Source organism: Pinus tabuliformis, chromosome Q (genome assembly GCF_031772625.1).
Source record: "Pinus tabuliformis cultivar Carrire ecotype Pingquan chromosome Q, CPIR1, whole genome shotgun sequence".
In the NCBI taxonomy this organism is placed as follows: domain Eukaryota; kingdom Viridiplantae; phylum Streptophyta; class Pinopsida; order Pinales; family Pinaceae; genus Pinus; species Pinus tabuliformis.
In genome coordinates, this window is record NC_142296.1 from 901807706 (window position 1) to 901831933 (window position 24228).

At 35.9% G+C, this 24228-nt stretch overlaps 1 protein-coding gene across 4 annotated transcripts; it reads right to left on the reverse strand.

Annotated features, from left to right (window-relative positions):
* Positions 1-3706: 3706 nt before the first annotated feature.
* Positions 3707-18294, reverse strand: LOC149222380 (uncharacterized). Of its 4 annotated transcripts, none has more exons than XM_089385420.1 (11): positions 18204-18253; positions 17791-17844; positions 16672-16810; positions 14496-14944; positions 14241-14377; positions 13946-13993; positions 13768-13821; positions 13572-13676; positions 13288-13491; positions 5048-5133; positions 4218-4938 (listed from the first exon to the last, which is right to left on the reverse strand). In XM_089385420.1, exons 4-11 carry the CDS (start codon positions 14890-14892, stop codon positions 4476-4478), a joined length of 1494 nt encoding a protein of 497 aa, XP_089241546.1. In that variant the 5' UTR covers positions 14893-14944; positions 16672-16810; positions 17791-17844; positions 18204-18253; the 3' UTR covers positions 4218-4475. The 4 variants fall into 4 exon arrangements, with proteins under 4 accessions (XP_089241543.1, XP_089241546.1, XP_089241545.1 ...); XM_089385419.1 differs by lacking the exon at positions 18204-18253 and adding an exon at positions 17934-18182; XM_089385417.1 differs by lacking the exons at positions 16672-16810; positions 18204-18253 and adding an exon at positions 17934-18181 and having other exon boundaries at positions 3707-4938.
* Positions 18295-24228: the final 5934 nt, after the last annotated feature.

Here is a 24228-nt window from a genome sequence, read left to right on the forward strand (position 1 = left end):
ATGTGGCATCATGTTTTAGTGGAAGCCTGTCATGAAAAAACCAATGACGATTCTAATGTAGATGGCAACTTCAACTTCCAGGTAAGTTTATGTTTTTTTATATAGGGTTCTTTTAATATATATATATATATATATATATATTTATATTTTTTTTTAATGTCTTTTATGTAATCCTTTTTTATTTATTTTTTATAACATTTTTATTTTTTATTTTTTGACATTTTTTTTTCAAATTTTCTATATTATCCTATTTTTTCCCAATCTACCTTTTTTTGTTTTTTCCTATTTTTGTTGTTTTTTTTTTAATTACATGGCCAAAGACCTAATGGGAAAAGAATAAACTCCAAATTTGTGTAGTGAAACATTTCAATTTGCAACAACAACAAGGTTGACAAAAAGATTGATGGTTAAAGGCCATATCAAATTGGTTCTCTACAACAGTTGAGTGGCCAAAGGATCGAACAACTCTGATACCAAGGTTACCAATAAAGTTCGTATACTGCGATAATATTTATAACACTTCAAAAACAAAGACATCCATCATTTCACTTGTATTCAAATATTATTATAAATAACTTGTCCTACGATGGATGTCTATTATGAATATAATTTATATAAAAATAATGTAAATATAGTAATGATTAATTAATAAACATTAATTAGTAATTATTACTAAAGAGGCATGTCTAATGAGACATGACCATCCATGAAGAGGCACCTGCCTAGGTATATAAGTGGGTCTCGTTTGTAACAATCACACATATATGTACACTCAACAATTCTTATATAAATTATATTCAAAACAATATAACTATTGTTATATGCATAATGATAAATCTTCAGATGCAGATGTACAATCTTGGTTACCAAGATATATTGATAACTTGTGATGAATTGGTACAATGGGAAACTTGGTTACCAAGATATATTGATAACTTGTGATGAATTGACAATGGTGAAGCAAAAAGAGAAAAAATGTGATAAACAATCATGTCACAACGATATCGTACTCTAGTGTTGAAAGTTAATAACAAAGACAAAATATTTATAATACTACAAATATAGTGAAAAGAACAAATGGAAATTATTTTCATTTATATTCCAATTAATTCAATGAATCCAAGAATCATGTTATCTTTATGCTACAACAAATGCTTCCAAAGCAATGGACAATAATCCAATGACACTTTCAATAAATAATAAGGCGAACAATAAATAAATAAAAAAAGACATAATTTTTCTATAGTATGTAAATATCACTCCAAATAATTACCAAGTTAATATTCTTGTTATACTACCTAGAAACAATGATTCATTTGTTTTCAAGAATATTATGAAATTAAAGATTATTTATGAATATTATATGAATATACATGAAATATGTTCATAGCGATGTTAAAAAATGTAAAAAAAAAAATGTTCAAAGAATTAAGAGTAATTGAATTGCACAAAGAGTTATTTTAACAATAACATTCATAAAATAGATGGACACATTGATTTTTTTAAATGTGTAATGAGTTTTATGGCATGAAATATTCAAATTGTTTTGTCATAGGAAAAACAAAATGGTATCCAATCATATCATAAGATGGGACAACATAACATACCAGACATTTTTTTAGTGTAATGAGTTTTATTACATGGAATATTCAATTTGTTTTGTGTTAGGAAAAACAAAAATGGGATCTAATCATCATATAAGACAAGACAACAAGACAGATGTAAACATTGATTTTTTGATGTGTAATGAATTATATCACATGAAATAATTGTTTTGTAATAGGAAAAACAAAAATAGAATCCAATTATCACATAAAATGGAACAACCAGACAAAATCATTGATGCAAAATTTGTGAGTATTTGTCTTTTCCTTAAAATTTACATTTGTTGTTATTTTTATATTTCAATTAATTTACAATAATCTATCTATGTTTTTTTACATAGTGCTCACATACAAAGAAGGGCCATTTAAATGTTTGATTGACATTAGATTAGAAATAGGTTTTAAGTATATGTTACTAGCAATTTGTAATAGCTATGTTAGAAGTGGTGCTTTTTGGAAATTACTCGTGTGAATGATTTGGAACGTCTCCCAAGTTTCAAGTGAACACCCATCATCAAGGGAAACAACTTTGTTGAATATAAAAGAATATAAAAGAGAAACAACTATTTGTATGCATGGCAGCATCAATGTTAGTTATAAAATACAAACATTTATGTGGTTAATGTGTATTAGTGCATTTTTAATTGGTATAACTATAGTAAGCACACTGTTGCTCCTTATCAAACACCAACACCAACATTGATACATTCAATGATACTGTTACTATTGCCGTTTTTGTTATAGTTTTTGTAATTGAGATTTTGCAGTGCACAAGTACATTTAGAGTTGCTCCTTATCAAAACACCAACATTGATACATTCAATGATACTGATACTATTGCCGTTTTTGTTATAGGTTTTGTAATTGAGATTTTGCAGTGCACAAGTAGATTTAGAGCACCGATGCTTAACAAAATATAGTAGATGGTGCTTTATCGTATATAACATGCATCAATGTATCTATCGTATACAATATGCATCAATATATTTTAAATAGTGGCACGTCAGTGTGCCATTCTATATTGGACACACTGAAGGAAATAACCTGTGCTAAAAGCTTTGGCTACCCAGATTTCTAACTACAATAAATCTTCACTAAAAGCCTCTACTTTCCTTAATGGAGGTTTTTGTAGAAATTTTTTAAATAGATTTGCTCAATCTTGTAACACTAAAAATCTTTGCAACAAGTTTTTCTTGTAGTGCACACCACATGCTTGTAAAATACCATGTTATAATACCATGTTCCTAGGGAGCAAGAGTGTCACCTTACTCCCAAAATTATCACCATATATGGTTGAGATTCATTCCCATTTATATGCACATTATAAGTCTTTATATTGGTCCTTCCAACTGCAAAAACTTTCAAAGACTTCAACTTATATGTTCAGATTCACTAATTGTAATTTGAGGAGGTAAGAATATACTTTCTCATTATGGCAGAAAAAGCTTATGTTTTTCTTGGTGTTATCCAAATTCCTGCAACAAAGCCATATATGCAACGACATTATCGCCTTACGTATTAAAAATTGCTGGAACAGAACTCTTTAATAAATCAAATTTCTCATTACATCCAAAAGCCAATGCTCTAAGAGGTTTCCTTAGGGAACCAAACCTAGACAGAATTGCAACAAAACCCAAATCTCTTTTTCAAGTAGAAAAGAAGTGAACTGTTCCATCCTAATTGAAAGGTTTTACAAATCAAATTGCAACATATATTCGAGAGGAAATAGGATAGTAGGCAGTTAAAGGTTAACCATTTATCTACTAAACCACCATAATCAAATAATCAAATAGGACACACAAACAACAAAGTTGCTCTCAGTTGGAAGGCAATGCTTGAAGGTTTTCCAGGTATTCTCGGGAGAAGCTTTGCATTCACTAAACTTCATATTCCCTTGCAATTGTGGGTTTATTTTTACCTTACACAATTAGGTGCTTCTTTGAGACATTGTTTGAAGTGTACATACCAATCTCATTGACTTCTTTTTGGTTATTCATGGGCATTAGACATCAGTATTTCACCTTTTTTGTCATCTAAACATGACCAGAAATTTATTTCTTGGTCGTTCCCCTTCCTGCTTGCTCACTACATTAATACATCACTAATCAATTTGATATGCATCATATATGCAGGGGTGTGTTCAAATTTCCTATCCCTCAGAATCCTCTTGCCCCATTTCTCATTCTGCTTTGTTTCCTTTTCTGGTAATAAAGTTTGTTGTCAAGTTTTAGGTTTAAAGTAGCAATGGTAAACATGCACTTGAATATTTGATGAAGCTATCCCTAAAAAGGAAGGAGATGACTAGTGAAGGAAAGGAGAAAAATGACATTGGAACGATTTAGAATCAGAGATGACCAAGATAATGAAATGTTCCAACAACAGATTTTGAATTTTGGAAATTGTTGCTTTTGTGTTTGCAACTGCTTACCTCAGTAGCTCAACTGCATCTTCCAACAGAATCTGAATATACTTTAATTGTTGCAGTAATGTGCACTGAAATCTGGATCCGATGGATTGATTCTTTTGTGTCTAAAGCTGAGTCATGACATGAGAAACTTAATCTAATGATGCTAATTTCTTCCATATAGGTCTTCAATTACAGGTTTAGCTTCATATGAAGTTTTACAGACTCCTTCAACTGGAGATTTGTCTTCTTGTGAAAATAAATCTTCTTTATGGACCGACTCTCCATAATTGGGATTAGAAAGAACTTTTGAGATGAGTGAGAAGCCCTATGCTCCAAATCTGTGTCAATATGTCCTGTATGACCTGTATCTTTTATTTCGCAAGCAACTTCAACTACAGATTCATCTCACATGAAGACAAATTTTCCACATCTGCTGGTTCTTTATGCTGGGGATTACAATGAACTTATGGAGATGAGTTCGAAGCCCTGTGCTCTGAACCTGTAACAATATCTCCTGTATGACTTGCATCTCCCGCTTCATAAGCATCTTCAACAATAGACTTATCTTTATGTGAAGAAAGATTTTCTGCATTGCCAGGTTTTCTGTGTTGATGATCAGAATGAACTTCTGGGGCTTGTGGAATGACGCGCTTTATATCAGTGCCAATACCATCTGTATGACCTGCTTCGTGCACTTCACAAGCAATTTCAAAAGAAAATTTCTCTTTGTTTGAAGATGCATCTTTTGTATCGGCAAGGGGGTGATTAGAATATTCATCAATGACAACCATATTATCCTTCAATTCTTTCAGCCCAACTTCAAGGGACTTGATGGAATCCTCATTACTGACATCTGTGCTATATTTTTTATTCAATTCTTTCTTTTTCGCTTTCTTCAAATTCTTTCTCTCACATTCTTCTGCTTTCCTGGGTGAAGCAGAATGGATATCTTAATTGAGTACCTATAAAAGAATTTTCAAGCTGAAAGACTGAATTAGCACTGAAAGCAAACACATACAAGTGTCTACTATAGTACCTTCTCTGCACCGCTTCCTCTTCATCTAGGAGCTCCATTTGCAAGCGGAGGGACTCTATATCTTTCTCGGTAATCCATGCCTTGACCTGTCAGGAAAATATGATCAGAATAGTAATTTAGTGAATTCTGCAAATTCTTATCCTCAAAAGTAATATGGAACACAGCATAATGAGAAATACTACAAGAATTTATAATTCTAACGCACAAAATTTCTGAACTGCATCAAAAATTTGAGAATGTAAGTTTCCATAGTTAGACATCATTATTAATATTTCTACTTGGAAATAATGCTTACTTTAGCAAATAGTTAGAATTGGTTTGTTGAGCAGTTGGGTTGTTGAGATATTTTCTCAAAAACCAATCTCTCAGTTTAGAAGTTGTTAGATCTAATAAGCACTATATATGCTTATGTTAACGGTGCTAGACCCGCCAACATGTCAGGGAATCTCCCTAGTAAGAAGTCCCAATTAGACCTCAGACCGTTTTGTGTAGGAGTCCCAACAGTGGGTCGTACAGTAATGCCTTGACCACGGTTTCGCACAGAGGCAAGTAAGATGTCCCTGTCGGTAGCAAGGGTGTGACAGCTGCAGTAAGTCAAGGAAGGTGCATGAGAGGTTCTAACACACTGAGGGTGAGGTGAGTGCGCCCCTTGGAAACTTGTAATAGTATGCTGCTTGGAAGGAAACACACGAGCGAAGATGCATCACAACATGGAAGGCAAGTTAGCGAGCAATCCAAAGTGATGGTTAAACCAATAGCACATTTCAGAAAGATTCATACATACTTATACAGAATAGTCCATACATGCATGCGTAAGCAAACAAATACATATGTTATTTAGAGTAAACAAGATAGCTGGAATATAATACAACATATGCATGAAACGTGTTGGCTTTGTTATATTAAGAAGTGTAAGTTCCAGTCATACAATACATCCATGTCCAACCACTAGTCCCCATAGTGGAACGTTACAGCCACAACCAACTGCTCCTCCAAAGAGATACTAGCTTTGCGCAGCGGAGAAGCCAAGGCGCGTTACAATACTGTCCAATCTTTCTCTAAGATATTCCTATCGAAGCTTGGCTGACCAAAATCCTTTACAATGAGTTATGAAGGACTATTTATAGCAAAGGGTGGGGTGGCCCTTGACATTCCCCTTTGTGACAGCTCATCTACCCTCATGACTCTTCATCTACTCTATGACTGTTACATCCAACTATCAACACTTAACTTACACTTGACAAGACATTACATTACAACGCACTGTACCCATGTGAGACAAAATGGCTTGAGTAAGCCATGCAAGACATCACTATGATTCGAACAACCGTGGGAAGTCCAACTCTTCGACATCCTCGCAATGATCGATAGTAGCGAACAAATGCCAAGATCGGTAGTCCGCGATGGTGTTCGTATACTCCAAGGTGACATCTTTCTGGAACCTGACTCTTGCCTCCATAGCATCCGGGTACATTGCTCGGGCTCCTCTGTCCAACGCGTTTGATAGCATGCGCATCATTGTCTTCAGCGCAACCAGACCAGCAACATACTTGTGCATGATGTTTGCACTGATTGACAAGTCTGGGCTGGTGGCTATGTGCATCAACTTGTCAAAGTACGAGTCAAGCTCTAGTCAGGCCTGTGCCTTTGTCTTCGCCTAGGTGAGAGTCCCAATAGATGGGAACGCATGCGCACGCACCACAACATCCATACTCTTGAATACACGTGCATGGGAAGCCTATAGACTAGTGATGAGCTACGGGAGCTCTTCATAGTTACAGATTTGACTCCGAATGCATGCCTTTTGCTCGACTACTCCGGGCTTCATCATCTTAGGCAAGTGAAGTAGGGCTCCCTTGTATCTCATCGTCCATGTTTGCATGTAATCAACAGTAACATGCACGTTCAACAAGATACGTGCTCTTCTAGCACATCGCTACTGCCATCCATTGAGATGGACGACTGCCTTATGCACGGTACCAAACTTGGAATACAACGCCCGCATGACTGTGTCAAGGGACAATACTTCATCTAGTATTGCCTTCTTCAATTCTGCTCGGGCGGATGTTGTAACCAATTCTCCTCCTTGCTTGGTCGTTTGCAACTCCTTAGCCATTCGCTCATTCTCAGCTATCAGAAAGCGAACACTCAAGCTAGTGGCTTCGGCATATGCTCTGGTGGCATCGACCAATGTTGTTGGATGTTTGCGCACATCAGACACGATCACTCATTCCTCGAACTACGCAGGAGATGTATGATCTTCCGGAGTTGACACTCTGCGAGATTGCACAACTCTATGTTGAGACTCGTCGAATGAGATGTTGTGCATCTCTCCTTCCGGCTGATCTCCAAGGATCTCAGTGTCTCCTTGGTCGCTTGGACTTGCTCGTCTTCTGGATGTGGTGAAGCTGGTGGGTCGACCTCTTGGTGGTGAGGCATGAGGTCGATGTCTTGCTCTAACTCCTGCCACTCCATATCCGTATCCATTTGTTTAAGTGCTCGCTCTATCTCCTAAGCGAAGTCCTGCTCCTGCATTGGTTCACCCTATTTGCCTAATGCTAGTTGTTCTGATGAGTCCACTACCTGTACAAACATTGTTTCATTTGTTTGAACAAGTTGTGTCCCCTGTTGTACCTATTTCTGTTGCACTTCCTTCTCTTGTCTGCGCAGCTCCTATTCCTTCCAGAGTTGCTCCTTCAACTCATGCAACTCCTTCTCTGTTTCCTCCATTCTCCGTTTCTCTCTCTGCCTTTGTGCATTTCGCTTGTCGCGATGTTGCCTCTTTGCCTCTATAGCCATAGCTGCTTTCTCGACAAGTGGATCTGCTCAGAACTTGCAGCTTTGCTCTTCCTCCATGCGATCGACAATCTTCCTCTTGCTCTTATCACGCACTAGTATGTTCACCTCTGCTGTTGTTGCTACTTCTGCTGCTCTCTGGGATGCTGCTTCACGTTGCTTCGCTAACCATTCAACAATGAAGCCGACCAGTTCATTGAGTCTAGAGGAGTTGTAACAATATCTCCATGGGTTCTCCTCTGCCCAATGACATGTCCTGTGGATCCAATTGAACTGTACTCTTGCGTAGTGATCTTTCAGAAGACAATGCAGGTCATACGGATTATAACTTCGGAGGTCGAATGGATACTTCTTAATTTGTTCTGCTTCGACATCCACATGCTTGAAACTCTGAATCTCATATAACCCAATGCACAACAGAAGAGCGGGCCAAGGTACCTTCTTCTTCTAGTGCATCCTAACTGTCAATCCTATCGAAATGTGATATACTACTTCCTACATGATGAGTATGTCCAAGGAAAACTCTAGTAGAACATGCGGAGACTTCTCCGCGTTGTACATCTGTATGAAGGTGCCGGACAGTGAGGCATACCAATCAGCTATGTCTATCAATGCCTCCATTGTTGTCTTTGACATGCAGGGTGGATCCTGTTCGAATATCATCTTGTAAACCGAGGTGACAAAATGATTGGACAGCGATGTGATAACTCCTCTGAAGCTACATTCGAACAACATCTTACAATAAGTGTTCACAGCAGTCTCCGCCAATGTCCATGTCCACTTCAAACCCGAGAACTCCTGTCGGGCACAAATTTCATCCAAGATGTAGGCGGACATGTAGATCTCTGCTTGCATACCTTTGAGCAGTTGTCGAGCACTTGTTACTTGTTCCTTCAGCTGATGAGCCAACATGTCGAACTAGTTGCATACTTTGCCTTCTCTGGCCAGTTGGTCTAATGCGATCACCCAACTCTGTGGGAAGGTTTCCTTTCTTTTTTGGCCATACAATCAACATGCAAAGATGACCAAGTATTGATACGCCTTCCGCAATATCTTTGTCTTGTAGATATGGCTGGGTGTCATCCTAAATTTAGTCGGCTCCTTTACCTAGTTCTTCGAAATGTCTTTGGAGTTGGCATTGCTACTGGGTAAGCTGAAGGGTGTCTCCATGATGATCACGGGCTCCGACATCTGATACATCTCATCATAATCCTGTGCCTTGAAGGTAGCAATATCCGTCCCGCTGACACTGCTCAATGTCATCATCTCGAGATCAGTGTGCGAGACGATCCAATGTATCATGTCCGCGCACGGGAACGCGAGGTATCTACATGCAATCTGGTACAAGCTGAACTTGTGAATGTTCACATATACTTGGTGGTCTTCAAGGTCTTCCCCAAATGTGCCTGCAAATGCATCATTGACCTCTTGCCATTTCAACTTGATGTCCTTGTCTACAATCAGCTTGGTGTCTTCATAGATCGGCAGACTTGTAGACACTCGCTCAACTGCTACTCCAGTTGCACTTCCGTCGGTGTCCTTTGATCCTGCTCTCTTGGAGGCCATTGATCCTGAATTGCTAAGAGGCGGACGAACACCTACAAGATCTGGAGACAAAGCGACATGCATGGCAAGAAATCTGTCAGTGAAAACCAAAGCAAACTTGAGGAACGACATGCAACATACCTGGGGATTGACTGACAAGGATTGCACAATTTCTTCTAGGACATTGGTTGACTGGCTGCCAGAACTGCGCAAAAGGTAGTTTGGGCTGTCTGGGAGGGTGACTGACTGCTGAAATTGCACAATGTGCAATTTCAGTTGGCAATGGTTGTAGGCTCAGTGACTGCATTTCGCAATTTTCTGGGCTAGCAGTCACTGTCCCTCAGAATTGTGCAAAGCAAGCTTGGAGGACAGTCACCAAGCAGAAATGTGCATTTCCTGAGGGGAAGACAGAGCCTTCCCTCTCAGGATTGCGCAAGGCTACCTTGGTGAGGCAAAGTCCGGGCCAAGGCTGGCCAGACCCGCCGACGAGCAACTGAAAACAAATGTGAAAGTGAATGCATGGTGATACTCAGTGTAAGCAGGAGTGAATGATCGTGCATGCAAATAGTGAATGAAAGATTCAAAAAACGGAACAACATGCATGTGGGTGAAGCGAGTCACTGAATCAGCAACCGTTCGTGCAAAACAATTTCATGCATGCGACAACATTGAGATGCTAATGAAAACTGAAACGGTGCTAGTACAAGCTAGTATGCATGTAAACGACAACAAGCATTCACAGAAATCAAGCAAACAACACTCACACAAGTGAAAACACAAAAAGCGATAGAAATGTTGCAAAAGACAAGTTAAGACCACTTACCCATGAATAGTTGAGTTGGATGTGTCGAAGAGTCCTGGATGTGTTGTGGGATGTCAAAGCTCCAAGATCAATGTGAAGAAATGAGCTCTGAAGCGTCGAATAAATAAGTTTGAAGCTCATGACGTGCATGCCACAAATCTAGGAAAAAGCAACACTTGGAGGAAAGATTCTAAAACGATCTTTGCATGTAACCTCCAGCTGCTAAAAATAGCTCCCTAAAATCTAGGGATCATTTTTGCATGTAGCTTTTTCTATTTCGGGAAAAAGCAGGCCATGCATGCAAATCAATTCTTGGTCCCAGGCGGAACCGGTCAACTCAACTGCACATGCAACAGTCTACTCAGCTGGGAGGAAAAAATGCGCATTTCTGGGAGGGAGCTGCGCTAGCTACCTAGGAGATTTGCGTAATTTCTGGGCAGAGCAGCTGACTATTGCCCATGATTGCGCAATTCCTGGGCTGAGCAGCCCTGCTGGGAGGAATTGCGCAATTTTCTCAATGAAGCTTGACTAGCAAATTTGTGCAATTTTGAAGCCCAGTAGGCTTGCCAGATACAATTGCACAATTTTCTCAGTGAAGCTTGACTGGCAAATTTGCGCAATTTTGGAGCCCAGCAGGCTGCCAGACAGAATTGCAAAATTTCTGGAGGGAAGGCTGGTTGCCCTCTAGAATTGCGCAATTTCTTGAGGGAGCTACTCAGCCTGCAACTGGACCAAGTCCAAAGAAACAACTTGTGAAGGGAATGCAACAAGCTTTGATGGATAGGTTGTCATTCTGCAAAAAAATCACTGAAGCTTGTGTACTTGACGAAGCAAGACATGCTGCTGTGAAAGGTTGGTAGGGAGGCTCCAAAACGAAGCTAAGGCAAAATTTTGGAGGGTGGTTGTAGCCGCTACAACAGCTTAATATAATTATGTGATTATTGTGTAATAGAAAAATATTTTTCTGTGTGTGCACATTTCCAATTTCTTTCATGCTATCAGAGTTGGTAGCTTTGGGTTTACTCCTCATAGGAAGGCCGAGTAAATGTGAGAGGCCATGAATTGATTCTCAGTGATTTAAGCAGTTGTCCACAAGTCATCTGACAGGAATGCCCCCTTCTCATAGTTTCACTCAGCACGCTTAACCTGGGTCATACTCTCGTAAGACAGCGTGGAATCACGGGCAAACATAACATTATTGGCCACATTAAGATGTTGATCATGTGTATTCAGCTGGTTGTTCGAATAGAGAGTCTGTATTTGCTGTGGCGAATTTTCTTGGCTCTGAGTGCAATAGATGAGTGACAAAACATAATTTTTTTTTTTTTACTTTGGAATGCTCAGCAGTTTGGAGCTCAGAGGTATCAAAAATCCCTGCGATGTTCAATATTACTCCAAGTTTACAGCAATAGCGAGGGCATTTGCTTGGTTATGATATACAACTACAAATTGAGCAAACTGGATTGCCGTTCAAATTTCTCTTCATGTGGAATACAGAAACAAATAGTATTCTCTGCACAAATGAATTTGGCACCGGATGAATAGGCTTCTTTCAAAGTTTGCATTACCGGCGAAAACAAATCCAGTAGTCAGGGGTGGATCCTATTCCACAGCAAGCAGATTTAGAGTGCGAAGTTAGGAGCAGTTTTCACATAAACATTTAAGAGATCCCTGGCATGAGTTTTACAATTGAATGCTGCATGTCTATGTTTTCAACAGTAAAAACATTCCACTGAGTTCTTGTTTTTATTGACTCTGCCCTTTGAGAATAATTCCATCTCATCATGTGAGTTGTCCTCTGTGTTACCTGATTTCATCCTCTTCTCTTCTGCTAAGAGTGCTGCAATCATTTCATCTAATGATCGAGAGGAAAATTGACTCAAGGTGCAAATAGCTTATCTTAATGCTATTTTCACCTTGAGGGAATGATTGCAGCACTCTTAGCAGAAGAGAAGGGGATGAAATCAGATAGCACAGAGGACAGTTCACATAATGAGATGGCATTATTCTCAAAGGGCAGAGTCAATAAAAACAGGAACTCAGTGGAATGTTTTTACTGTCGAAAACATGGACACACAACATTCAATTGTAAAACTTGTGCCAGAGATCTCTTAAATGGAAAATTAAAGGAATTGGCCAACATAGCTACCATTGAAGACTTGCCAGAGGCCAACATTGAGGACTTCTCAGATTGTGACAGCGATAATGAATTTAATACAAAGCCTCTCATGCTTTTCTAAAACAACTATCAGTTATAGTATTAGTTAGATGTTATCAATGTGTGTATGTGTGTGTGAAGAAAGGTCAGTTGCATAATTGACTGTTGGATAAGCTCTGTATTTAGACATGTTACCTATATAACTAGAAGTGTGTATTTCGGTGCATACTACTAGGATGGAAACTTGTCCATAGAGATATTCAATATTTGGGCTATTCTTCGGGCTAGTCAAGAAATGTCAATTCTGCAAAGTTCATCAACGATGGTCAGAGGCAGGTATGTTTCAAATGGAGATCAAGTGGTAGCTCGTGTGGTGGTGAAAAAGAGCAGTGTCTGCAAGATCCCAGAGTGAACGTAATTGCTGATGAAGACCATATTAGACTGATGTGATTTATATGTAATTTGTGACTTATGTAATAAGCGTTAAGGGGGGAACTTGGAAATAACGGTTACTTTAGCAAATAGTTAGAATTAGTTTGTTGAGTAGTTGGGTTGTTAAGTTATTTTTCTCAACAACCAATCTCTCAGTTTAGAAGTTGTTAGATCTGATAAGCACTATATATGCTTAATGTAATTGTGTGAATATTGTGTAATAGAAAAATATTTTTCTGTGTGTGTGCATTTCAAATTTCTTTCTGTTCTTTTGGAAATAAACATTGTCGGAGTTTAGAAGCGTCCCAACATTTTGAGTGGGCGCTCCATCCATCATCAGGGGAACCAACTCAAGCTTTGCTATCCTCTGTTTTCAAGTAGACTATAGGGTATATATATGCAAAAATTGGTTTCAAATATTTAAATTTGTTACAAAATGAAACAACCCACTCAGTGTAATTTCTACAAGGACAATTCAACCAAATGCAATCACCAGAGAAAACGTACCAGTCTCTGCTCGACCAAGAAACCTATGGAAGCCACTAGATTCTTAATTTTGTGTCCTATCCCCTCTTCTTCTCCTTCAAAGATAAATTTCTGAATGTAATCAGATGTTCTGGTTTGCAAAAATGTCTTCTCACTTGCAAGATGCAGTGTGCGAAATAGTTCTGCTGACGGGCATCGATAATTGGACTTGATTTGTAACAATTCCTGTTACATGGATTCATCAGCATTAAAATAGACAAGATATTACTATACAATGCTAAGTGAGAGAAAATGTAACTGGATACCAGAAGGGAGGCCCCAGCTGTGAAAAAACTTTTTGGCAGGGGAAGAATGCAAGAATTGTGAACAAAAGACGTCAAATACTTTATAATTGAGTCTCCCGAAATCCCCTGCAAAAAAAAAAATGCACACCATTCACTCGTATAGGACAGAAACGATTTCAGCATAAGTGAGCTTAGAATTTGAAAATGAAGGGCTAACCTCAAACATTATGTTGTCAAAAGAAACTATGTCTCTGGCCTTGTCTGGCTGGAGCTGCACATGCCAAATTAACCAGAAACAGTTATACAACAAATCAAACGTATAAGCATGCAGAAGACAGTTCCTCCAGAGATTATAACATGATGATGACTTGAGGCGGGGTTAAAACTTAAAAGACCTTATCCCAGTATGCTCTCAGCTCAGCACTCTGTTTGAGTAAGTCCTCCTGTGCAACGTTAAAGATTAGAGAAGAAAGTGCACAATCAACCTCAAATTTTTTAAAATAGAACCCAAACGAATTACACTGAGCTAGTTGCATACGCTGACGTCGAACAACATGAAAATTCAAATTACAGATTTATGGTAATCAATCAACATGAAAATTCAAATTACAGATTTATGGTAATCAATCAAAAGAAATCGGGGATCATGCCGCATACTAAAAGCTGTTGAGAAAATTTTATGTTAGCAACCTTTTTACTATTCACAATATGACGATGTGTCTGCACGTGCCTTCGATAGTTGAATGAAGAGCAGAATTGCTGAGAGCATTGCTCACATGTTAGTATCTGTACGTCAGAGGGTCCCAGCAAAGGCCATTCAGCATAACCTGTAATAACAGGAAAAATAGTTAAATTTAAATTAAAGAAGGATAATATAACTTTAGGAGAGGCACCTGATGATACATAAGCCACAGCTAGCCATAGGTCGAGAGATATCTGGCTCACCAGTAAATTTTGCAGCAGCATATGCATAAGCAGCCACACCTTGTGCAATTATACGAGAATGGATGCCATTAATTGGAATAAGGTTCTCAACATTAGAATCTGAAAAGGAAGGATCGACAGTCTTAATTGTTTCCTGAATACTCTCATTTGGAAGTAGTTTTTCTTCATTCACATCTTTGAAGAATGTGTTCAGATTCTCTTCATCTAAAACATCGAGCCAGTGACCCCACTGCATGGGATGCGTTCCAAATCTTGAAAATGCAAGAAGAAGCTTGTTTCCAACTGCATCTGCAACAAACTTCAACAATGACACCTGGGCTTTTCTACCTGACTCACTTTGCTCCATTGACTCGAAATCAGAATCAGATAAAACATCTTCACTTCCTGGTGGTTCCATGCTTATTACTCGAATTGATTTGTGCAAGCGCTGTTCAGAGACACTAATCTATCTGCTACACATAACAGGTTACATAATCAAAAAATGGCTTCAAGTTTCCACCATTTTAAAATAGAATTCTTATGCAGGGATGTATTCAAATATCGATTTCAAATTTCTTAACACAAGAAAAAATACAATCAAATCTGCTGTTTTTTGCAGGAAAGTATAAAGAAAACACATTTCCAGAAACACATTAAGCAATATTTAATCTAAATGTTGAACTAGCAAATGTAGTGTGAAAACTCTAATATTGGTCACGGCCGCCAAAATCTGATCTGCAAAAAATTGCTTCATCCTTTCAAAAGATTCAATAAGTTTGATGCCTTGTTTTCACTCCACAATAAAGCATGACTGTATCATCTGCCAGAAATAAAAACTATAAAAGAAGCTATGCACTTGAATCTGGGGATTGCTGACTCTAGTAAAATCCATATAGTTTAGCTAACATTTTGCACTGCTGACATCAGTTGAATAAATCGTGTACAAAATTGATCCCACTTTACAAACTAAAAGAATTTAATGAGAAACATTGCTTATGTTAGTGAAAAAAGTTATGTTTAAGTAGACTTTCATTACAAAAAATAAATATATTGCAGAAACAATTTTTGAAAAAAATTTGAAATTCTTTTCAAAATCGCTGATCTACTGGAACCAAATTAAAGTACCAGCTCCAGTTAGAACTATAATCAATAGCACATAATATTCTGTTCTATGAATTTTTGACATAAAAGCCTATGCAGATTAAGAATATCAAGTACCTAGTGGTGCCACAGTTTAAAAGAAAATATAGTTGAATAAAGATGGGGAATGAAAACAAAAATTGGAAACAAATGGAATTGACAGATAAGTCCAGGGCAGTGCATGTCTAAAGAAAAATGTGGAGCAGTGTTGTGGCAATAAAAATCATTTTCAAGTAGGCAGCTACAGTACTGTTGAAACTATGCATCTGACTCGCTTGCTATATGAACGGTTTATTGAGCACAAATTTGCAGTGACTGGTGAATTCAAAAAGTACCGTGTTCCTCAAGCTGATCATGTTCTCTTTTATTCATTTACTGTTTTGTTACAACATTTTCTAAGATATTTCTAACTTCCTAATCACATATATGCTATGATATTAAAAAAAGAAGGCAAATATTCTGATCTCATCAATGTATGTGCATGTCACCTTTAACAGATTATAAGTCTTTACTTATAGTACGTTCAAATATTATGATGGAATGTATATTGAATCCTATTTCTATAAATTTCTCAATATTAATGTACTATTTTGGGACATTTTTATTCATGATTTGTATTTAAGGGTAAATTTTGTTACTGCCTTACAATATAAGAGCACTTGACTGAATATCTATCCTACCGGCTAATATCTCTCTGGTTATTGGAGGATCTGTTGATCAGTTACACTACAATTGCGATTATAATACTTTTATTTATCTTTTTGGACAGAGGAAATTCATACCTGAGGTGATTTTCGTTCTAAGATTTATTGATGAAGCAGGACTGTTATTTTTCTGATTTCAGGACAGGAGCAAGAACAAGCCACATTAGGGTTTACTCAATTACCTTTCCTTACAGACATGAGAGAAACATTGTTCAAGCCTTATTGTTGAATTAAACAATTCCACCCAAGTCATCCATAAGTTGGATGCAACTGCACTGAGCTAAGCATCTAACCACTTCTCATAATAAATTAGATCAAGAGAGCATATTTTAGACCAGCGTTTGAACCGTCACCTGCTAGAATTCACTGCCAAGCTGTGAGCCTTCCTGTTGTGCCATAGTGGCTGCTCAAACTCCAGAGTGTGATGGTATTTTGAAAGCAATACAGCAAATACATGTTGTGTTGAGTAGCGAAGCTACTGGACTCAGCACTCTATATTCCGATCCAACTATCAGTGATTATGCATAACTGCCAGCTATACCGTTGAAAGTATATTGCATTACATTAATTATAAAATTGCTATAAACTAGTTTTTCACTCAAGATACCATGTCAAAGGTGCTTTACAGTTTTTGGTCAGTTTAAGATAAGATGTCCTATTTGAAAGCCCTGCAAACGAATGCTTCCAAAAGTTTCAGTATCATCTGTCTCACACAATAAGACATAGAATTATCTTATCAGGTTCAAAGGGCCAATATCTTAAGTCTTAAGCTAAAATAATATAAGTATAGTTTGAGTAAATTATGTCTTGTCTGAGTTAAACATGAATATACTTAAACGAACTAGCTAAACATTTTCATTTGGAACAGGACTGATTTTAAAACTAGCATTCACAGCATATTTCAGAAACTTATGCATAACCCTGTTTCAAGGTTCCTATTCATGATTTTCTGAGGCCAACTCCCTCATCAAAACAATAGCTTAAAAGCGGGTCTCATTCCATGATTTTGAAAGCCTGTCGTCAAAATGTTTCTTGATTTTCTGGAGAAATTATACAATTTCGAGAGAATTCCGTGCAAGGCAATTTATTATATTGCTTGCTTGGCTCACATTATATTCAAACAGAGTTCAAGTCAGCAGGTTTTCTGTGTCGAATCTTTTTTGGCATAATTATAAAGACGGAACATAGCAAGCTCTATCAAATGCATTTTGTCCTATAAACTAGCCTTGGATGGATTCTTGAAGCTCACGGTTTTTGAAAAATATAATCTAATCAATATCTGCAACATAACCAACATAAGGTCATTGATTTAGTATTAGCCATTTTGGTATGATAAAATAACCAGTTAAAATGAACAAAACAGAAACCCGTGAAATAAAGTTGCAATTATATGGAATCAAACAGCATATGCTTCAGTGACAGTGAATAGCATGGAATAAACATAGAAATACTAATAAGCATGATATCAGTACCTTGTAACTGCATGCTTCTGCCCAGAGCCCACCACCCCACATGAATTCAATACCCTGCACAAAAAAATAAAGGGCAGACATAAAGAAACCTTAATTAATGAAAAAATACCGATTAATTCAACTAAAAGTAGGTGGATGTGAACCTCCACAAATGATGACACATCTTTTGAAACCTCTGGGGTCAAAAACGGGGAGAGTTCCATTAACAGAAAAGTGTCTGAAATAAAATTCGAAATGAAGCCCTATGCTCTATTGACTTCTCTAAATTGGGGATGGAATCGGCAGAACACTAGGAAAAAAACGCCTGAAATTGAATTATTAAAAATAAAGCCCATATGAAAAGATGGAATATGCCCAAAATGGACATTTGAAATATGATCAGGCGAGGCTTTCTTGGGTTTGGCGTTTATTACAAACGTCGATAGACTTCCAATGTTATTGCCCGACGACATTTGGTTGAGCCCATGAAGGATGTGTAAGTCTATCAATTCATCGATTTGACACAGATTTTGACACAGATTTCTTTAATGTTTTAAATAGAAATTGACATAGATTTTTTTTAAATAAAATAAATAAATAAATAAATTTTATGTTTTAAATTGAAAAATTAGGTTAACGGTAATAAATATAGATTTGGAAAAAATTAAATGTTAATTTGATTTTATATATTTTATATAATATTTAAAAATATATTATAAAAAAATAATTTTTTATAATTAAAATGTTTATTTGGTCTTATGTATCTTCTATATAGCATTCAAAAATATAATTTAAATTGTATTTGAATTTTAAAGAAGTTTGCAGGTGAGAAATTTGATTCATTTTGCCAAATGGTGCACTCGTATTTAAGATGGATCTATACTAGTAATAATAATAAGTCAAAAATATGGATAAAGATTTTACACCACTCAAATTTAACATCCACTCTAGTTTTGAATCTATGACCTTTTAGGAGGAAACAAATGCTCTTAACCATTTGGCCCACTCAAGCTGTATTTTTTTAATTTTTAATTTTTTATCTTTTATTTTGTATTTAATAAAAAAAATTCCAAGGAAATATTTGAGCAGATCCACCCGAAGGGATCACATCCTCTCGGCTTATCAGTGGAACCTAACCTAGGAGCGTCAAGGAGAATTGACCACATGACCTTCCATTAGGGAGATGATTTAGCAATGGGACTCGACTAATTGATCTAAAACTCATAGATCAATTAATATGAATAAACTAAATAAATTTATAAGTAATTTTTTATATAAATTACAAAATATAATAATCTAGAAAATATTTTTATTAGAAAACTATAAAAAAAAAACATATTTTGAATAGATGAATAATAATACATTATGTTGTTTATATAGGTTGTTTTTACATAGAAATAAATGTTGAAGCATTTTCTTATACCATTTTAGGTTTCTTAGTAAGATCTCAAGCCAAAAGAAGCTACCCTCAAATATCTTAAAGATATATTTCTATGATGTTTACATTTACTTGATTGTAAGTATAAGGTGGTGCATGGTGATTGTCCCCACAATTTTTAAAACATAATATAAACATTCGAGTTATATTTCTGAGTAACTAAGAGGTTAAACAACATTAGGATTCAATAATTTGTAGTTATGTAAATGATGTTTTAGATTACAAACGCTATGGTATGATTATGCATGAAGAATATTACACCAAGAAATTAATAGAGCAATCGCATTAATTTAGTAATTATAAGACAAGCTCAAATTTTTTTGTTAAGAAAGTAAATATTTATAGATGCTCATGAGAAAATGCTCAATACAATCATTTTCTACAATCTTTCTACACTTTTCTATAATCTATCCACAAATCTCTCAATTAATTATTCTCTATCTAAAAGAAACCTTCGAGACATAACAATTGGATAACAACAATAATTCTAAAATATGACAAATGATCATTATTCTAACATTTCTCTCCCATAATGATCATTTGGAGAAATTCCAAGATCATCTTTAGAACTTTTCCTTTGGTAGTGCCTTGGTGAAGATATCCACAAATTGATCTTCTGTTTTGCAATAAATGATCTTGATCACATCTTGTTGAACCAAGTCTCAAACAAAATGATACTGGATATCAATATGTTTGGTCTTCTTGTGGAAAATTGGATTCTTGAACAATTTAATAGCACTTTGATTACCACAAATCAACCAAGTAGGTTGCTCTTGTTGCTCATGTAGATATTCCAGAAGTCTTCTTAACCATATTGCTTCACAAGTTGTTGTTGTCACTACTTTATATTATGCTTCAGTTGAGGAGAGAGAAACTATAGGATGCTTTTGAATACTCCAAGCAATTGTTGTTGAACCCATGCTAAATGAATATCCTTAAGTTGATTTTTCGTCATTGATACAACTTGCCCAATCTGAATCTATATAACCAATCAACTTGAAATCCTATTAGATCTATATAATAAGCCATAGCCAATTGCATCATGCGGATATCTCAAAATCCTCTTAGCTTCCTTCCAATGCAATTCCTTGGGTTCAGACATGAACATGGATACCATATTGATTGCAAAATATATATCCAACTAAGTTGTAGTTAAATAGATTAGACTTCCATCCAACTGATGATATAGAGTGACATCAACTAGATTGGAGTCATAATTTATGTGTAACATCAACCCAAGTTCCAAAGGAGTTGCCGCGAGTTTGCAACTCAACATGTTGAACTTCTTTATAATATCCCAAGTATACTTGGCTTGTGACATAAAAATACCATCTTCCTTCTATCATACTTCAATACCCAAGAAATAATTCAACTCACTAGGGTCCATTATTTCAAATTATACAATCATATATGACTTAAACCTTTGAAACAATTTAAAATTATTCCTTGTATAAATTAGATCATCAACATAAAGTGCAACAAGAAGAATGTCTTTTGTTGATTGAAGTATATAAAGATTAGGTTTATATGAGCAATTGGCTAAAACATGATCTTGAAAATACTTATCAATTCTTGAATAACAAGCCCTTGGTGCTTCCTTTAGCCCATACAAAATTTTCTTTAACCTGTACACATAATCTTCTTTTCCTGGAATCTTAAAACCTTCAGGGTGTTGCACATAGATTTCTTCATCTACATAACCATTTAAGAATGTTTATTTAACATCCATCTGATAAATTATCCACTTATATTGCGCATCCTATACAAGAACCATCATGATTGTGTCCATCTTGGCTACTAGAGCAAATGTCTCAGTATAATCAATCACTTCCTTTTTAGCATACCCATTGGCAACTAAACAAGCTTTATGTTTATCAATTGAACCATCTAATTTATACTTAGTCTTATACACCCATTTAGTACCAATTACATCGTTTCATTTAGGTGATTTGATCAACTCCTAAGTGTCATTCTTCACCAAAGCACTGAACTCTAGTTCCATGGCTTCATACCATTCTTTCTTCATTGGTGCTTCTTCATGTGTATCTGGATTTACTTTAGCCATCAATGCAAAATTATAACTGATCTTTCTGATATAGTATTTCTTTTTCTAATTTTCCTATCTGACATATCACTTTTAGAATGACCTCTGGTTAGCCATTTAAGCTTCTTCTTATCATCATTTGCCTTAACATTGGATTCATTACAAATTTCTACTTCCTTTTATTTGATTCTATTTGTACATGTTATGTATGATAAAGTCCCTATTTATCAAAGACAACTTCACGACTTCTTATAATTTGTTTTTCCAAAAGATCAAATAACCTATAACTTTTTGTTGCAGTACTACACGCAATAAAGATACAATTTACACTTTTATCATCCATTTTTTTCCTCTTTTCCTTAAGCATATGTGCATATGCCATGCAACCAAATAATTTCATATGTGCAACACTAAGTTTGTACCCTAACCAAGTTTCTTCTAGATTTAAATTCAGCACTACTCTCGTAGGACATCCGCTAAGTATATAAATTGTTGTGTGCACTTCTTCAACCCAAAATTCATTTCCAAGAGACTTAGTTTTTAACATGCTTCGATCCATTTCAACTATGGTCCTATTTTTTTCTATCAACAACTCCATTTTGTTGAGGAGAGTATGAATTTGTAAACTCTTTCTTTATTCTATTTCTTTCGCAATATATCAAAAATTCATTGATTTGTATTCTCCCCCATTATTTGTTCTTAGTGTGAGAATTTTCAAATCACTAGTTTTCTACCATTTCCTTAAACTCAAGGAAATAAGAAAATGCCTCAGATTTCTCATGCACAAAAAAATCCCCAAGTCTTCCTAGAATAATCATCAATGAAAGTAAGAAAATAGTGTCTTTCCAAAAGAAATTTTCTCCATCGATCATACAAATTTGAATGTATCAATACTAGATGTTCTCTAACCTTCCACATTTTGTTTGAAAATTTGCCTTTGTGTTGTTTCCCAAATATGCAACCTTCACATGATTCATCCATTCTGATATAAGGAAGACCATTTATCATATTACTCTTCTTTAACAAAATCAAACTTTGAAAATTCAAGTGTCCCAACCTTAAATTCCAAAGTCTATGATTTACTTCCTTTATAGCATTAAAAATACATAAGTTGCTTGAATCAAAAGAGAGCTTGAAAATTATATCCTATGTTATTTCTCCTCTTGCTACTACTACATCTTTATTCAACTTATCCATGGTTAAACATTCTTTATTTTCAAACACTAACTTATAGTGTTGCTCCATCATTTGTCCCACATAGAGTAGATTCTTCCCCAATAGTGGTGTTAGCAATGTATCATCAATAAACTTCTTTTTCCCATGCAATGTTGGAATTGCAATTGTACCTTTCCCTTTATGATGCAGGAGCATCCTCACTTCCAAAGCCATCGAGATTTTGGAGACAAATCTCAAATTGATCCAAAGGGTCAAAATATGCTCAAAAATCAAAGTGCTTGGAATCCCATGAAACTAGTGTTGGACTTATTCCAACGACACTTGAATCACCTCAATCCAACACCATATGCAAAATTTGTCACGTTTTGAAGTTTTTGGCAAACAACTAAAACGTCAACTTGCAGGTTTGACTATGCTGCTGACTGGGCAAGTCATACATTGACGTCAGCAACTGAATGGGAAGGTACAATGTGTAGTATGTGCCAATCATGTGTTGCCATGTGGCATGGACGTACATGGTAATTTGTCGAGTTTTGATTGGTTGGTTGTGTTGATGTGGGCAAATGATGAGGTGCCACGTGGACATCAATTTGCATGCTGAAAGTTTTTTTGGCCAGTCGATTAACCCAGCGGAGTTTGACTCCATGACCTTTGACAACATAGACTAATGCCCTATCGTTACATCACACCATGTTTCTTGACATATCTGGTATGTTGTTTATATTTAAACACATGTGTCGACAGAGTTGGGGGGACGAGTCAAGCCGATGGGCTCACTCGACCGACCTTGGCCTTGGTAATATGTTATACCATGCGACTATCGGTGGAGGTGGAGACAGAAAAGGTGGGGAGTTAAGCCCCACCCATGTTATGAATATAATTACGTAAAAGTAATAAATATAGATAATAGATAATAAACATAATAATATGTAAATAAGTAATAATTAGTTAAACAAAGAGGCATGTCTAAGGAGACATGACCGTTCATAAAGGGACACTTGCTTGATATATAAGCAAACCCTTACTCTCAATTGTATCATCATCCTTACTCAGACACATTTAATATATATTCTTATATCACAATGGATATCTACATATTCCAAATCTTTTGGAGTATTTAACTTGAAGAATGAACTTTGTTAATTACATTGGTATCAGAGTTGTTCGATCCTCTGGATGCTCAACTGTTGAAGAGAACTAGTCTGATCTGGCCTTTGGCCATTAATCCTTCGTCAACATTGTTGTCATCGCAATTGAATCATTTCGCTACACAAAGTTGGAGTTTCTTTGTTTCGCTAGTTTTTTCATTCAGGGCTTTACCTATTAAAAAAAAGTATAGTCAAAGAAAAAAAGAAAAAATGAGAAAAGAAAAAAAGTATATATAAATATTTAAAAATAAAAATAAAAATTAAATAAAAAAATCATATAAAAATATACTATTAAAAGAAATAGTCCGATGTAAATTTTGAAGGAGAACATTCATATATATAAAAATGTTCTACATTATTGATAAAAAGTGCATGATAAAGTTAAAAGGGAATCTTTCCAGATATCTTTAAAACTATATGTAAGAGAAGGAAGGGTAGATAAGATTATCATGACTCTTCATTAAGTGGTTTACAAGCTCGTGGTTTTAGCAACCCATGGTAATTTCCCACAGTATTTTCAAGGTAAAAGAAGAACAAAAAGAATACAAAATTTCTTTATGTGAATGATAAGTTATAATTTTTACATGGAGAAAATTAACTGATTAAAAGGCACATAAGTGGACATATATTTTATATTATACCCCAAAGAGGTG